At 34.6% G+C, this 14,492-nt stretch overlaps 2 protein-coding genes across 2 annotated transcripts; both read left to right on the forward strand.

Annotated features, from left to right (window-relative positions):
* The first annotated feature begins 2,519 nt into the window (after positions 1-2,519).
* Positions 2,520-4,754, forward strand: LOC116145750 (indole-3-acetic acid-amido synthetase GH3.17-like). Its single transcript, XM_031431197.1, has 4 exons — positions 2,520-2,924; positions 3,003-3,104; positions 3,219-4,075; positions 4,166-4,754. The coding sequence occupies exons 1-4, from the start codon at positions 2,557-2,559 to the stop codon at positions 4,750-4,752; spliced, it is 1,914 nt and encodes a 637-aa protein (XP_031287057.1). The 5' UTR covers positions 2,520-2,556; the 3' UTR covers positions 4,753-4,754.
* Positions 4,755-5,125: 371 nt separating this feature from the next.
* LOC116145784 (indole-3-acetic acid-amido synthetase GH3.17-like) lies at positions 5,126-6,426 on the forward strand. The gene is made up of 2 exons (XM_031431226.1): positions 5,126-5,747; positions 5,838-6,426. Exons 1-2 carry the CDS (start codon positions 5,126-5,128, stop codon positions 6,422-6,424), a joined length of 1,209 nt encoding a protein of 402 aa, XP_031287086.1. The 3' UTR covers positions 6,425-6,426.
* Positions 6,427-14,492: the final 8,066 nt, after the last annotated feature.

Consider the following 14,492-nt stretch of genomic DNA (forward strand, 5'->3'; position numbering starts at 1 on the left):
ATAATGAGAAAAAACTGAGAATTTGTACATATTCACTAGACAATGGGTCAGGGATGGATGATGTGGTACCACATACTTTTCTAGGCATTTCTTTTACAAATTATCTCAACTTTGTAAGTGTGGTATGTAGTCTATGTTCATTAGATGGGGAAAATTAGCAAAATCTGAAGGAGGTAGGAAAAATGAAATCGCAAGAAATGTCCTTGATGTATGCACACCTGACATGCAGTTTATATATGTCCTCCTTGGGTGGGAAGGTTCCGCTGTAGATGATAGAGTTCTTAGGAATGTCATTACTAGGAGAAATGGATTAAAGGTCCCCCAAGGTAATATAACAAAATAAATTGTATTTTTAATGTTAGGGTCTGCCACAGTAGTACACTTATTAATTGTTATTGACTTGAAATTGTTTATTTTTGGGCAATACTATTTATGTGATATTGGATACATTAACGGGGAAGAGTTTTTGGCCCCTTATCGAGGACAAAGATATCATTTGAGTGAATGGCAGCAAGGTCACTAACTAGCATCACCACAATAATTTTTCAACATGAAACACTCTCAAGCAAGAAATTGTATTGAGCGATGTTTTGTCATCCTAAAAGCTCAATAGGGAATATTGAAGGACACATCTTACTACACCGTCAAAACTCAATGTAGAATTATTATTGCTTTCTTTTGCATAATTTCATAAGGTCTGAGTTGCCCATTGACTCGGTTGAAGCGGAGTTGCAGGAAGAGGTCAACGATGAAGGGCAAGAGGATGACGGTGGAGAATTGATCATGCACATTGAGCCCATGCCACGTGGACTGCATTTAGAGACAATTTGGTGGCTGAAATGTTCTATACTTGGATGGCTGCGCGGAATACATGATTGTGCTTATGTTTAGTATATGTGTAGTGTTGTGACTTTTTAAATTTCTGTCTTTTATGATTTGTCATGTATGAATGAACCAAAAAAAAAAAAAAAAACGCTTTGTTTGTGGACTTGTACTTTAACTTACATTTGTCGTAATGTGGATGGTTGAATGTTAATTGATCTTGTTCATGTATTATTCTTGTTGATTTACTTAAAATTATGAATATCGCGTATATTAGTAACTCGAACACTGTGTATATACAAAGTTGTAACTTGATTTTTTTTTTTTTTCCCAATATCACTAATTTGCCTTTTTATTGTTTTAGCAATATGGAGAGGTCAGCAACACAACCCAATGAGTCCAACAAGAGCATTAGCATGCATGATGACGCTGTGCCTACGAAAAAGGGTAGAAAGGGAAAGGCAAAGGCTAAGGGAAGTAAGCGGCACTAGACAAAAAAGGAGGACGTTGTGTTGGTAGAGTGTCTGCTGGAGCTGAGCAGCCACTATGGAGAATTGAGCGGGGGTTCAAATGCGGTTACCAAGATGAGATCGAAAAGATGATACGGGAAAAACTTCCTCATTGTGGTTTGAAAGCACAACCACATATCGACTTGAGGGTCAAGATGTTGAGGAGGCAATATAATGCAATCAATGACATGCTTGAGAAAGGTAGTGGCTTCGGGTGGAATGATGAGGAGAAATGTATTACATGTACCAAGGATGTCTTCAATGACTGGGTCTGGGTAAGTATGCTTGTGTTGGTTTATTTGTGTACATTTATTTTCTGAACTTTATGTTTATATGCACTCATACAAATGTTATATGTCTTATGATGATTAACTTTTTTGTAGAGTCATCCTTTTGCAAGAGCATTGCGATATAAACCATAGGTGCCTATGATTCTTTTGTCGCCATCTACGACAAAGACAGGGCCAACAGAGCTGGTGCAGAGACAGCTACTGATGCTATTGAAGATTTGCATAATGAGACTACTGACAACACTGATAAACAGATAGACATCGATCTCGATTTTGACGGGCAAATCAGTGCCCTACAGAAGGATGATGTGGTTGATTCTACTTTTCAGGTTGCCACTACCAATCAAAGTAGAGTTGCGATTAGCAGTGAGAGGAGGAAAAAAGATGCTAGAAAAACAATAGNACAAAGTTGAGAAAATGTATGGTACCATGATGGTATCACAACTCAATGCATACACATTAAGTAGGTATTATATTTAATAACAACACATCATAATAAGTCTAAAGATAAATGAGAGAAAAACTGAGAAGTTGTACAAATTCACTAGACAATGGGATCAGGGATGGATGATGTGGTACCACAATACTATTCTAGGCATTTCTTTTACAAAGTTATCTCAACTTTGTAAGTGTGGTATGTAGTCTATGTTCATTAGATAGGGAAAATTAAGCAAAATCTGAAGGGAGGTAACTGGTAAGCGGGGGAAGTCAACAATAATATCCAAAATATGAGGGTGTATTATGAAAACAACTAAAAGTAAGGGGAGGTGAAAAAATTACCCCATGAATTTTTGAATACAAATCATTTCTCAAATCCCCTCCAGAATCTGTTATTTAATCAGAAGCTACCCTGAAACACTTTCCAATTCACACACACAAACACAGATAGAGAAAGAGAGAGGCTTTAAGTATGAGTGCAAGCTACTTTCTGATTCATGAAGTGTTGTAGAGCCACTCAAAACTTTAGTTTAAATCATACATTTCACTTCTGCTGCACAAAGATGCTACCAAAAATGTTGCCAGACTATGATCCAAATGACAATGAAGCTGGCATGAAGCTCCTGGAGGACCTTACGACAAATGCATATGAAATTCAGCAGCAAGTTCTCAGGGAGATTCTTACTCGAAACGCACAAACCGAATATCTAAAAGGGTTCTTGAATGGGCAGTGTGATGAGGATTGTTTCAAGAAGAAAGTTCCTGTGGTGAACTATGAAGATATCAAGCCTTATATTGAGAGAATTGCCGATGGAGAGCCATCAGAAATTATCTCAGCTCAACCGATTACTGAGCTGCTCACGAGGTATGAAACGAATATCGTTTGTTTTCATTTCGAGTTTTCGAGGAATTTTTTTCTGAAATTTTATTTGTTGATGTGCAGCTCTGGAACTTCAGGAGGGCAGCCGAAAATGATGCCTTCAAGTGCTGAAGACTTGAACAGGAAGACATTCTTTTACAATATGCTTGTGCCTGTGATGAACAAGTGAGAATTGGAGCTTTAAACTTTTTCTCGAATCGTTTTTTTTTTTTATCTTTTTTCCAATTTCGATTGTGCTTTCGAAATGAATGTAACAGTGAAAAATCCTTGGAATTGCAGGTATGTGGAAGGATTGGACAAAGGCAAAGGAATGTATTTGTTGTTCATCAAACCAGAAATTAGTACTCCTTCTGGGTTGATGGCAAGGCCTGTGTTAACCAGCTACTACAAGAGCAGTAACTTCAGGAACCGCCCGTTTAACCAGTACAATATCTACACAAGTCCTGATGAAACCATCTTGTGTCCAGACAGCAAGCAGAGTATGTACTGCCAATTACTCTGTGGATTAGTCCAACGCGATGATGTGCTTCGAGTTGGTGCAGTTTTCGCTTCTGCTTTTCTGCGCGCGATAAAGTTCTTGGAAGATTACTGGAAGGAGTTATGCAGCAACATAAGGACTGGCCATGTCAGTGACTGGATCACTGATCCTGGCTGCAGAGGTTCTGTGTCATTAGTTCTTGGCGGCACGAATTCAGAATTGGCAGATTTGATAGAGGAGCAATGCAGTGGAAAGTCATGGGAGGGGATAATAAAAAACCTGTGGCCTAAAACTAAGTTCATTGAGGTTATTGTTACAGGTTCCATGGCTCAATACATCCCAACACTTGACTTTTATAGTGGTGGACTCCCTTTAGTTTCAACGATGTATGCCTCTTCTGAATGTTACTTTGGGATCAATTTTAAGCCTCTCAGCAAGCCTTCTGATGTTTCCTACACTCTCCTTCCAAACATGGCCTACTTCGAGTTCTTGCTGGTCGAGAAAAACAATGGAGAATTGACTCAAAAAGTCCACTGCAATGGTGTTTCTGATAAGAATTGCATACAAGCCAGTGATGAAAAGGAGGAATTTCAAACTTTAGATCTCATGGAGGTCAAGCTTGGTCAGTACTATGAACTTGTCGTCACAACTTTTACTGGTGAGCCTTTTTCTCTATTTGGATCTGACCCACCAAGAATTTTAAGTACAAGTTTTTTTTTCTGATTTTGTTTGTGAATCTTTTTTGCAGGCCTATACAGATACAGAGTTGGGGACATTCTTATGGTAACCGGCTTCCACAACAAGGCGCCGCAGTTTCGCTTTGTGCAGCGAAGAAACGTCGTGTTGAGCATCGACACAGACAAAACGAACGAGGAAGATTTATTGAAAGCAGTGACGCAAGCTAAGTGCCTCATCGAGCCTCTCGGATTCCTGCTGACAGAATACACAGGGTATGCTGATACATCTTCGATTCCGGGACATTATGTACTGTTTTGGGAGCTGAAAATGAAGGGAAGCAACGATCTGCCGGAGCTTGATGCTGAAAAAATGGAGCAATGTTGCTCAAAAGTGGAGGAAAATCTGGATTCTGTGTATAGGAGGTGCAGGAAAAAGGATAAGTCAATTGGGGCACTGGAAATAAGAGTGGTGAAGCATGGAACATTTGATGCATTAATGGATTTTTGTGTGTCAGAGGGGTCTTCTGTGAACCAATACAAAACACCAAGGTGCATCAAATCTGAAGAAGCCAGAAAGTTATTGGATTCCAAGGTGGTAGGGAAGTTTTTCAGCAGAAAAACTCCATTCTGGGAGCCATTTAGAATGGAAATTAACTAATAAGTGATTATTTGTAAAAGTTCTTTTCTTATTGTTATTATTATATGCTTTTTTCATTCTTTTTTATTTTTTTACTTAATGGTGTATGCTTGATTTGTATGGTGGTAATTAGACTATTAGAGATATTAATTATTAGTTCTGTGTGTGTCTCCATTTCTGCAACTGCAAAATCTTTGTTCTTCTAATAAGTGCTTCCATTGAGATAAAATGGCTTTGAGTGAAGGGGGTAAGGCATTGTTTGGGGTGCATTAAATTGAGATAGCTAAAGTTGGTATGTGCAAAGGAACTGTCATTTCAATTTCCCTTTCAAACACTATCATTGTCTACCAATTTCTTTGTTTCAAGGAATTAAAAGAAAATATAACTATAAAACATGAGACATAAATTTAAGTACTATTTAGAANTCGCTTCTGCTTTTCTGCGCGCGATAAAGTTCTTGGAAGATTACTGGAAGGAGTTATGCAGCAACATAAGGACTGGCCATGTCAGTGACTGGATCACTGATCCTGGCTGCAGAGGTTCTGTGTCATTAGTTCTTGGCGGCACGAATTCAGAATTGGCAGATTTGATAGAGGAGCAATGCAGTGGAAAGTCATGGGAGGGGATAATAAAAAACCTGTGGCCTAAAACTAAGTTCATTGAGGTTATTGTTACAGGTTCCATGGCTCAATACATCCCAACACTTGACTTTTATAGTGGTGGACTCCCTTTAGTTTCAACGATGTATGCCTCTTCTGAATGTTACTTTGGGATCAATTTTAAGCCTCTCAGCAAGCCTTCTGATGTTTCCTACACTCTCCTTCCAAACATGGCCTACTTCGAGTTCTTGCTGGTCGAGAAAAACAATGGAGAATTGACTCAAAAAGTCCACTGCAATGGTGTTTCTGATAAGAATTGCATACAAGCCAGTGATGAAAAGGAGGAATTTCAAACTTTAGATCTCATGGAGGTCAAGCTTGGTCAGTACTATGAACTTGTCGTCACAACTTTTACTGGTGAGCCTTTTTCTCTATTTGGATCTGACCCACCAAGAATTTTAAGTACAAGTTTTTTTTTCTGATTTTGTTTGTGAATCTTTTTTGCAGGCCTATACAGATACAGAGTTGGGGACATTCTTATGGTAACCGGCTTCCACAACAAGGCGCCGCAGTTTCGCTTTGTGCAGCGAAGAAACGTCGTGTTGAGCATCGACACAGACAAAACGAACGAGGAAGATTTATTGAAAGCAGTGACGCAAGCTAAGTGCCTCATCGAGCCTCTCGGATTCCTGCTGACAGAATACACAGGGTATGCTGATACATCTTCGATTCCGGGACATTATGTACTGTTTTGGGAGCTGAAAATGAAGGGAAGCAACGATCTGCCGGAGCTTGATGCTGAAAAAATGGAGCAATGTTGCTCAAAAGTGGAGGAAAATCTGGATTCTGTGTATAGGAGGTGCAGGAAAAAGGATAAGTCAATTGGGGCACTGGAAATAAGAGTGGTGAAGCATGGAACATTTGATGCATTAATGGATTTTTGTGTGTCAGAGGGGTCTTCTGTGAACCAATACAAAACACCAAGGTGCATCAAATCTGAAGAAGCCAGAAAGTTATTGGATTCCAAGGTGGTAGGGAAGTTTTTCAGCAGAAAAACTCCATTCTGGGAGCCATTTAGAATGGAAATTAACTAATAAGTGATTATTTGTAAAAGTTCTTTTCTTATTGTTATTATTATATGCTTTTTTCATTCTTTTTTATTTTTTTACTTAATGGTGTATGCTTGATTTGTATGGTGGTAATTAGACTATTAGAGATATTAATTATTAGTTCTGTGTGTGTCTCCATTTCTGCAACTGCAAAATCATTGTTCTTCTAATAAGTGCTTCCATTGAGATAAAATGGCTTTGAGTGAAGGGGGTAAGGCATTGTTTGGGGTGCATTAAATTGAGATAGCTAAAGTTGGTATGTGCAAAGGAACTGTCATTTCAATTTCCCTTTCAAACACTATCATTGTCTACCAATTTCTTTGTTTCAAGGAATTAAAAGAAAATATAACTATAAAACATGAGACATAAATTTAAGTACTATTTAGAATTGGTGTATATATATGTGCGTGTGTGTGTGTGTGTGTGCATTGATGATGACCCTGCTATTATTTGATCAAACAGTTGAAAAAAATTTATGGACATCATGTACCACCCAGCTGGGTGTGGCATGAATGCAGCAAGGCAACAAGCTATATATTAGGGTTTTATTACATTGCCACCCTTAGGCTTGGCAAGAAATGTTTTCCTCTAGTTTTGGGAAATTAATGCTGCCAATTTTGAATGACCTTTTTGTTAGTTAAATATAACAGTTAAAAGGGATAAAAAATATTTTGAATAAACAACCAGCATTTTTTGTCCAACGGCGGGAAACTTTTAGTATTACTACAATTCTTTGTATAAAAATAGTCAATCGTTTAACCAAAATTGTCAACTGTTTATTTAAAATGTTTTTTGTCCCTCTTACCACCATTACATTTAATTGATAGAACATCTATTTGGGGTGTTGGTGTTAGTTTCCCAAAATTGGAAGGACAATATATGTGTACCAAACCTTAGGGGTGACTATAAAATTAACTCATATACATTATGAGGTGAAGATCTGATCATCAGCTAGTAGGGCCTTATGTGCCAAACTTTGGTCAAATTTTCCTGATATTTTTAAACTTAAATGTTAATGTTGGTCCAAAGCTAAAAACTTAATATGCCAAAGTTAGAAGGTCTCGAGATGGAATTCTTCCAGTCTCAAGTAAGTACGCAATCAGACGTCTCTTGCTTTCTCGGTATTGAATCTTAAGTTAATACTGAATAGACGTCTCTTACTTTCTAATTTATTGAATCCTTCACATTTAAAGTTAGTATTGAATCAGCCGTTTCCTCGTTTCTAACACAATTATGGTAAATAAAATGAACGGAGGAGATAAAAGGAGAGAGACAATGAATTGAATATCAATGGAGATAGAAAAGCATTGAAGAGTTTTATGGAGGCAAAGGCCAACAAGAAGCCACGTGTGCACGAAGTTAGGGGTGAGATCCATGAAGCATGGACAAAGGCAAAAGGGGACAATGAGAGCAACCCAAGGAGACATAAAAAACTGTACAAGCAAAATGGAAAGTCTTAATACACAGGCCCTTGAGCTTTGTCTCAAGCATTTATGGGAAACATGTGGCCTTAACCACCGCCATCTCTACCCCATCAGGTGAGGTTGGAGTTGGAGTTGGACACTACTCATCTTCTTCTTTCATTTTACTTCATTTCTATATAGGGCTCCACTTTGAGTCTTTTTCTTTTCACCAATCAAATGGCTAAACAATTTCATTCATCAATTATAATGTCCTTAAGCCAGCTTTGACTAATCAACGTTTACTTGTCGGAGAAGAAGATAGATGTATCATATCATTTATATAGCAATGATCTAATAAAATCATGTTATATATGTGCAAGAATTTTTATCTTTCTTTTATGTTTCTTTATTGGTGTTATATAAAACCAAATCAAATTTTTATCTTTAGATAACGGTTAGGGTTTGATCATGGTTCCCTTGATCGTGATCATGGAAGATACACATGATTTAAAGTGAGGAGAATCTTGTTAAATTACCCAAAGCTTAATTAGAATATTAATGGCAAATCCTATTTCAAAGTTTATCTGGTCCTTTGATCGTAATCTAATAGGTGGAATTTGTAATGTTAGCAGACCAGTAACATATATAACTATTTCCTGAATGATTACAATAGTTTTGTGATAAGTTGCTGGGTGGCTGCTACTTGAGGTGATGATGATTTAGGAGTCAGTCAAAATCAATGTTTAAAGTAGAATGAGATGTATCAAAGGGAGAAATATACACGGTGAAAGAAATGGGAATTGGCAGTTAGTTAAGGTGATATTAAGACCAAGCACACGTGTGTTGGGCTCATGTTGGGGACATTTTTGAGAAAAAGACGGCCTTCTTGTAGCTGTCTTTGACTCAATTCCCGGAGCTTTGTGCTCACTTTTATTAGCCCTTCAACACCACCCTTTTCACCAAAAAAATTCAACTAGATTGAGACTATTGCTTTGCCTTCTGCGTTTGCCCCTCTCGGTGATAAGCTAATTAGTTCATGTCCTTGTGCCCATTTGGTGATAGTGAAACATCTTTGAGAGTAGTGGGTCATTCTTGCTTTGACAAATGAGGGTTTTGTGAGGTTCTACCACACGCATGTACCATCCATCCTCACAAAATTCCAATAAATTGAGTATATGATTGATTGAAGTTTTGCGAATGTACCTATATAGCTCGAGGGATGCCTTGAGTCGGTAATTGATGATAACGTTGTTGTCTGTCAAGTAATCATTTGATTCACACTATTCATTTTTTTTTTTTTTTTTTTTTTTTTTTTGTGTTTGGAGAATTAAGGTGCACCCACAGATGAAATTTTAATTGAGAATGCTTTTAAGTCTAAATGATTATAGATTATAGTTTTATTAATTAAAGTACATATAACTCAAGACAACTTTATAATATTATGTCAACAATTGATAGGGTTATTAGTCAAGTAATCATTTGATTTGCACTGTTCACTTTCTTTGTTGGGAGTTGAGATTAATGTTATTGTTTGGTAACGCACTTAGCATATCCCCCAACCCAAATAATTGAATTGAGAATTTTTTTGTTTTTTAAGCAGTTTTAATTATTAATATGAAGTCTGCAATCGATAGTGCTGTTCACTCTTTTTTCTTTTTTTAGAAATATTATAAAAATAAAAAAGGGTCAAGAATGTATGGTTCAACATACTTAGCATCTCTCATAGATAATATTGATGTCTGTGTTTGTTTTAGTATTTTTGATATTTTTAGAGTTGAGTGAGAATAATGAGGTAAGATTTAAAAATTAACAAAAACACCCCCCTAAGTTTGTTAAATAACTGAACACCTTAGTAATAAAAACATTAAAAATTACAAAAACATCCCCACTCACCCATTAAATTTCGGCAGCCAGCCATCACAGTCAGAGGGTGGCTAGAGTCATCGTATCGGTGCACGACCGGCTAGATCTAGCCGGTCGTGCATCGAGATGGCTTTTTCCTGCTAGATCCACTATAGATCTGGCCATACGGCCAGATCTAGCCCTGTTTGGTCCTCAACGACTGCCATGTTTGGTTGTCAATGACGCCCATATCTTGGCCGTCGTTGACAACCAGTTACGGCCAAAGATCCGGTCATTCTTTGGTCGTGGATCTGGCCGAAAAATGATAGATCGGCGCACTATCGACCAGATCCAGCCAGTAGTATGTCATTATACCATATTCCAGCCACTTTCTAGCGATGGTGGCCGAAATTTGGCAAATGTGGGTGGGTGGGGGTGTTTTTGTCAATTTCTAAACTTTTTTTGGGGTGTTTAGTTAAATTAATAAACTTAAAGGGTTTAAAAAGTTGAAGAAAATATAATAGTATTTTCAGAATAGGGAAACAAACTGATATTTTGGAAATAGTATGAATATGATAGTTAAAAATATTTAAACAAACAAACCCGGTAATATTGTATTGTTGTCGAGTAATCATATTATTCACACTTATCACTTTTGTGATGAACAAATCTAATTGTAACGCCCACATCGAGGTATGTAGTTTTATGTATTCTCTAATACCCTTAGTTGAATTTTGTTAAAGTTATCCTGAACAAGTGTGAAGAAAATGCATTAAAATTTCATTAGGGGTAAAATGGTCTTTTCACTCATAATTAGTTGAAAAAATGGAGAGTGAAAAGAGATAGAATTTCATGGAGAAGTTAATAAAAATGAAGGCATTATTGTAATTGACTAAGGGACATAGATGGAATTTCATAGAAAGTGCAAAGGCAGAATAGGAAAGTAGAAGTAATAAATGAGATGTTTTGAGTTTATTCTTGAAAACCTATCATTCTCTACTCCCTCACACACCACTTTCATCTCCAAATTCTCTCATTTTCTTTATCAAATTTCCAAGGCAATTTAGAGGATTTTTGGTTGTATATATAAAGAAAAATTGGGCCCATTATTTTATACTTATCTATATGTATATTTTCGTAATATTTATATTTAGTGAGTTTTACTATTTATTTTACAAGTATACTAGCTAGAGAGAGAATCATTACACTAATGATACTAAAGGATGAAGAATGTTATTGTTTATGTACTTAGTATCTCTCATAGAAAAAAATTCAAATGAATGCTTTGTTGTTTAAATTATGTATTGTTAGAGATATTATTAATTGCCGTTTTGTAACATAAATATAAAGCTAAGTTTCAATTTGTATGGTAGTTGATTTGGTAAATCATATTAGTCGAAATCTAAAGTTTAGGATCCCAACTTTATAAATATAAAATTATTTTTATTATTAAAGTCGAGAGTGTTAACATAAATTTGATTGAAAATGCTTTGTCATTGAAATTATGTGGCGATAGATATAAATAATTGAAATACAGTTAATTTACCCACAAAGTGAAGAGCAACTCTACACTAGTGTCTTGACAATTTAAATTATGTAGAGATAGAATGTAATTGGTTGAAGTGTAGCTAGAATTTTTTTTTTTTTTTTTTTTTTTCAAATTAAGCTAAATGACTATAAAATTCATGTTTTGACTTAATTTTTTTTTCATAATATAAAGGGTTTGAAGCAAAAGTAGAAATTAATTGTTAAGAGAGCTAAGTATACATTCAAAAATTATGACTATGTTTATGTGATGAAATTCAATAATAAATAATTACCTATTTAATATAATGAGTTCTATCATTAAAACAGAAACAATGTTATTTTTAATCTAATAATTTTCTAGAGGATACAAAAGTGTTCTATAAATTAAAGAATTAAAATTATGATATTTTTTACAAAATTAGAATTATTTTTAAAATATGTAATAAATTTTAAATTTAATTTTAAAATGGCTTGAGAATTTGCACAACAACGAGTATTGATATGGGTTGGTTGGACTTGGGCTTAGAATAAGAGACTAGTAGGCCTCAGAAACACACGTTTGTATTGGGCTTATCTCTGGGCCTTAAGTTAGATGCTAAATGAAATGTACGGATCTCTAAGCACACTCACTAAAATATATTTATTCCCACTCTTATAATGTGGTCGGTAAGTATTATAGTAAATTAAAAAAGGAAATTGAACTACGTAGCTTGACGGTTCACTTAAGACTCTTAGGTGTATTATTCAAAAGGATTTGAGTTTAAATTCCTGTTATTACCAACGAGGGGTAGCCAATGAAGACTTACCTAACCGTTAATTTCAAGGTTCCGGAAGACTAGTTAAGGTGTATACAAGCTGGCACGAACACCTCCAAATACCAAAAAAAAAAAAAAATGAATAACTCTAAGTGGCGTTTGTTAATTTATCTGAAAAATGAATTAGTTTAATTATTGATATGTTTCATTGCTTAAGACGGGATCGTATATTTGTTTTTAACATTTTAATGTCCAATTATATGAATAAGAAGTTGTTTATTTTGCAAGTATAAACATATGTAAATTGAAACTTCCGCATAAATATCCTTATGAATAGAGAGATCTATAATTTGCATTACAATTCATCAATTTGATGAAATACGACAAAATTATTCGAAAATTTTGAAACAATTACAAGAGAAAAACATTTAATAATAATAATAAACTCATTAATTTTTTTATATACACCAATAAAAAGGTCAAGTTACTGTAAGTGCAATTCAATTCGATAGTCGAGAAGTTAATTACTTTTCATTTCATTTTTAAACTCATTGGATTATGTTAGGTTAATGTGTTTCAATAATTTAATTTCATTAATATTAAGTGGTCTAACTAATTTGTGGATATTGTACAAAATTTAACTCATCTTTTGAGTTGCGTGATAGTTAAATTTTCAAATCAAATAAAAGGAAGTGATTTTTAGCCCCCTCAAATTAATCACTATTCCCGTTACTAAATACACTTCTATTATATTTTTAAAAAATTCACTTTAAACTCTATTTAATATAAAAAATAACCCTACTTAATTAGGTTTAATTAAGGTTTTATTTGCATTATCCTTTTTCCTCAATTTGAAACTTAAATTGGGTTTTTATTTATACCACTTTTCCCGAATTTCTTAATTAAGTTTTTCGTTCTTTTACCCTTTTTTCTTAGTTTCAAATTTGAAATTACAAATTCAATTTAGATTTAGATTCACATTCATCTTGATGTGTGATTATTTTCTTCATAGCTTTATAATACATTTTCATCAAAGAAAGGGTTATGAAATTAAAAAAAAAAAAATGTTTCAAGAATTTAATTTATGTTATGTGAGAATTAAGGTTAAAATTAAAATTAAAAATAGATAAAGTGTCTTTAGAAATTATATGTCATTAATGTTAAACTTGTCAAAACAAAAATACGTTTAAAATTGGGATATATTAATCAATTTATGAACCCTAAAAATCACTTTCCTTAAATAAATGGCAATATAAGTCAACATGTTAAGGCTATGGCTTTTGATTATTTCGGATAGTAATATTGTTTATCGGGTTTGATAGATGGTAAAAATATTTTTAAATGTAGATACAAAAAATTTTAATCTTATTATATAAGAATAACATTATAAAGAAAGAAGATAACAAACTTTATTTAAAAATAAAAGAAGAGTGTGTGGAAATAGTGAAAAGAGAATGAATGTTGAATTTATAAAACGAAATGAAGAATTATATATTATAATGATTAAGAGAGATTTTACTATATAAAAGAATATATATTATAAATTATAAATTATATGAATTTTTTTTTTTCCAAGAGTTTTCACTAAAGAATTATTAGGTCTTTTGGTAATTACGTTGCTCAATACTATCAGCTCCCAATGTAGGCTTTACAAAAGTTTTAAAATTTTTCACAAAAGTTTTAAAATAATGGTATGGTTTAAATGTTTGTTAAAACATTGTTGCAATTACAAATGGTCCAAATCTCACTGTATTTTACCAAATTATCGTTACATATTATGTTAATATTGTATCTTTCTATATATAAAGTTATATCGCATACCCATTTATTTCAATTTTCATTTCCTTTAATAACTTTCATCATCGGTGGATAGTTTTAATATAAATATATGGTAAACACTTTTTCCCACCAAGATTTGCCTTAATACTTTCCCACTAAAAAATTCAAAATATCATTTCCCACCCAAGTTTATATTATGTTAATACCCAAATAATTTACTCTCTCAGCCAACTTTCGCAAGTTACAGGAGCCAGGGTAAGAAGGTTTTTGTAGAGTGGATGCCGTGATAATGATGGTGACCGATTGAATATTTGTCGTCAGAATCAACAGAAATTAGTTAAGAATAAAACTCTAGCTTTGCGATGGTTGCAATCGATGAGAAATCAAGTGTCGAGCGAGAGAAGTTTTGTAGAGAGGGAGAGCGTATTCAAATGGTGGTGACGGAGAGAATTTTGTCGCTAGAATCAGCGGAATAGGCTTTGGTAGTAACAAAATGTTAACTTTGGGTGAAAAAATGGTATTTTCAAACTTTTTGGTCTGAGTATATATATATATATAGGAACAAATGGGCCGGGTAGGCAGATCAACCCTAACCGGCCCGCAATGAAAAGGGTTTATTGGCGGTCCGGGTTGAACCCAACCCGGCAGCAACCCTCGGGCGGGTCGGGTTGCAAAATGGCAACCGTTGACTCGCGGGTTGCTGTTTTGTCCTTTCTAAGAAAGGACGCCAACCCGCTGGGTTGGCTG

Source organism: Pistacia vera, unplaced genomic scaffold (assembly GCF_008641045.1).
Source record: "Pistacia vera cultivar Batoury unplaced genomic scaffold, PisVer_v2 Contig467, whole genome shotgun sequence".
Classification (NCBI taxonomy): Eukaryota; Viridiplantae; Streptophyta; class Magnoliopsida; order Sapindales; family Anacardiaceae; genus Pistacia; species Pistacia vera.

Excerpts from the sequence above, each read along its gene's own strand:
- LOC116145750 (XM_031431197.1), top strand. The coding sequence starts at position 2,557 with ATGAAGTGTTGTAGAGCCACTCAAAACTTTAGTTTAAATCATACATTT. Across the intron at positions 3,105-3,218 it reads CTTGTGCCTGTGATGAACAA|GTATGTGGAAGGATTGGACA; the intron begins GTGAGAATTGGA and ends TTGGAATTGCAG. Across the intron at positions 4,076-4,165 it reads TGTCGTCACAACTTTTACTG|GCCTATACAGATACAGAGTT; the intron begins GTGAGCCTTTTT and ends TCTTTTTTGCAG.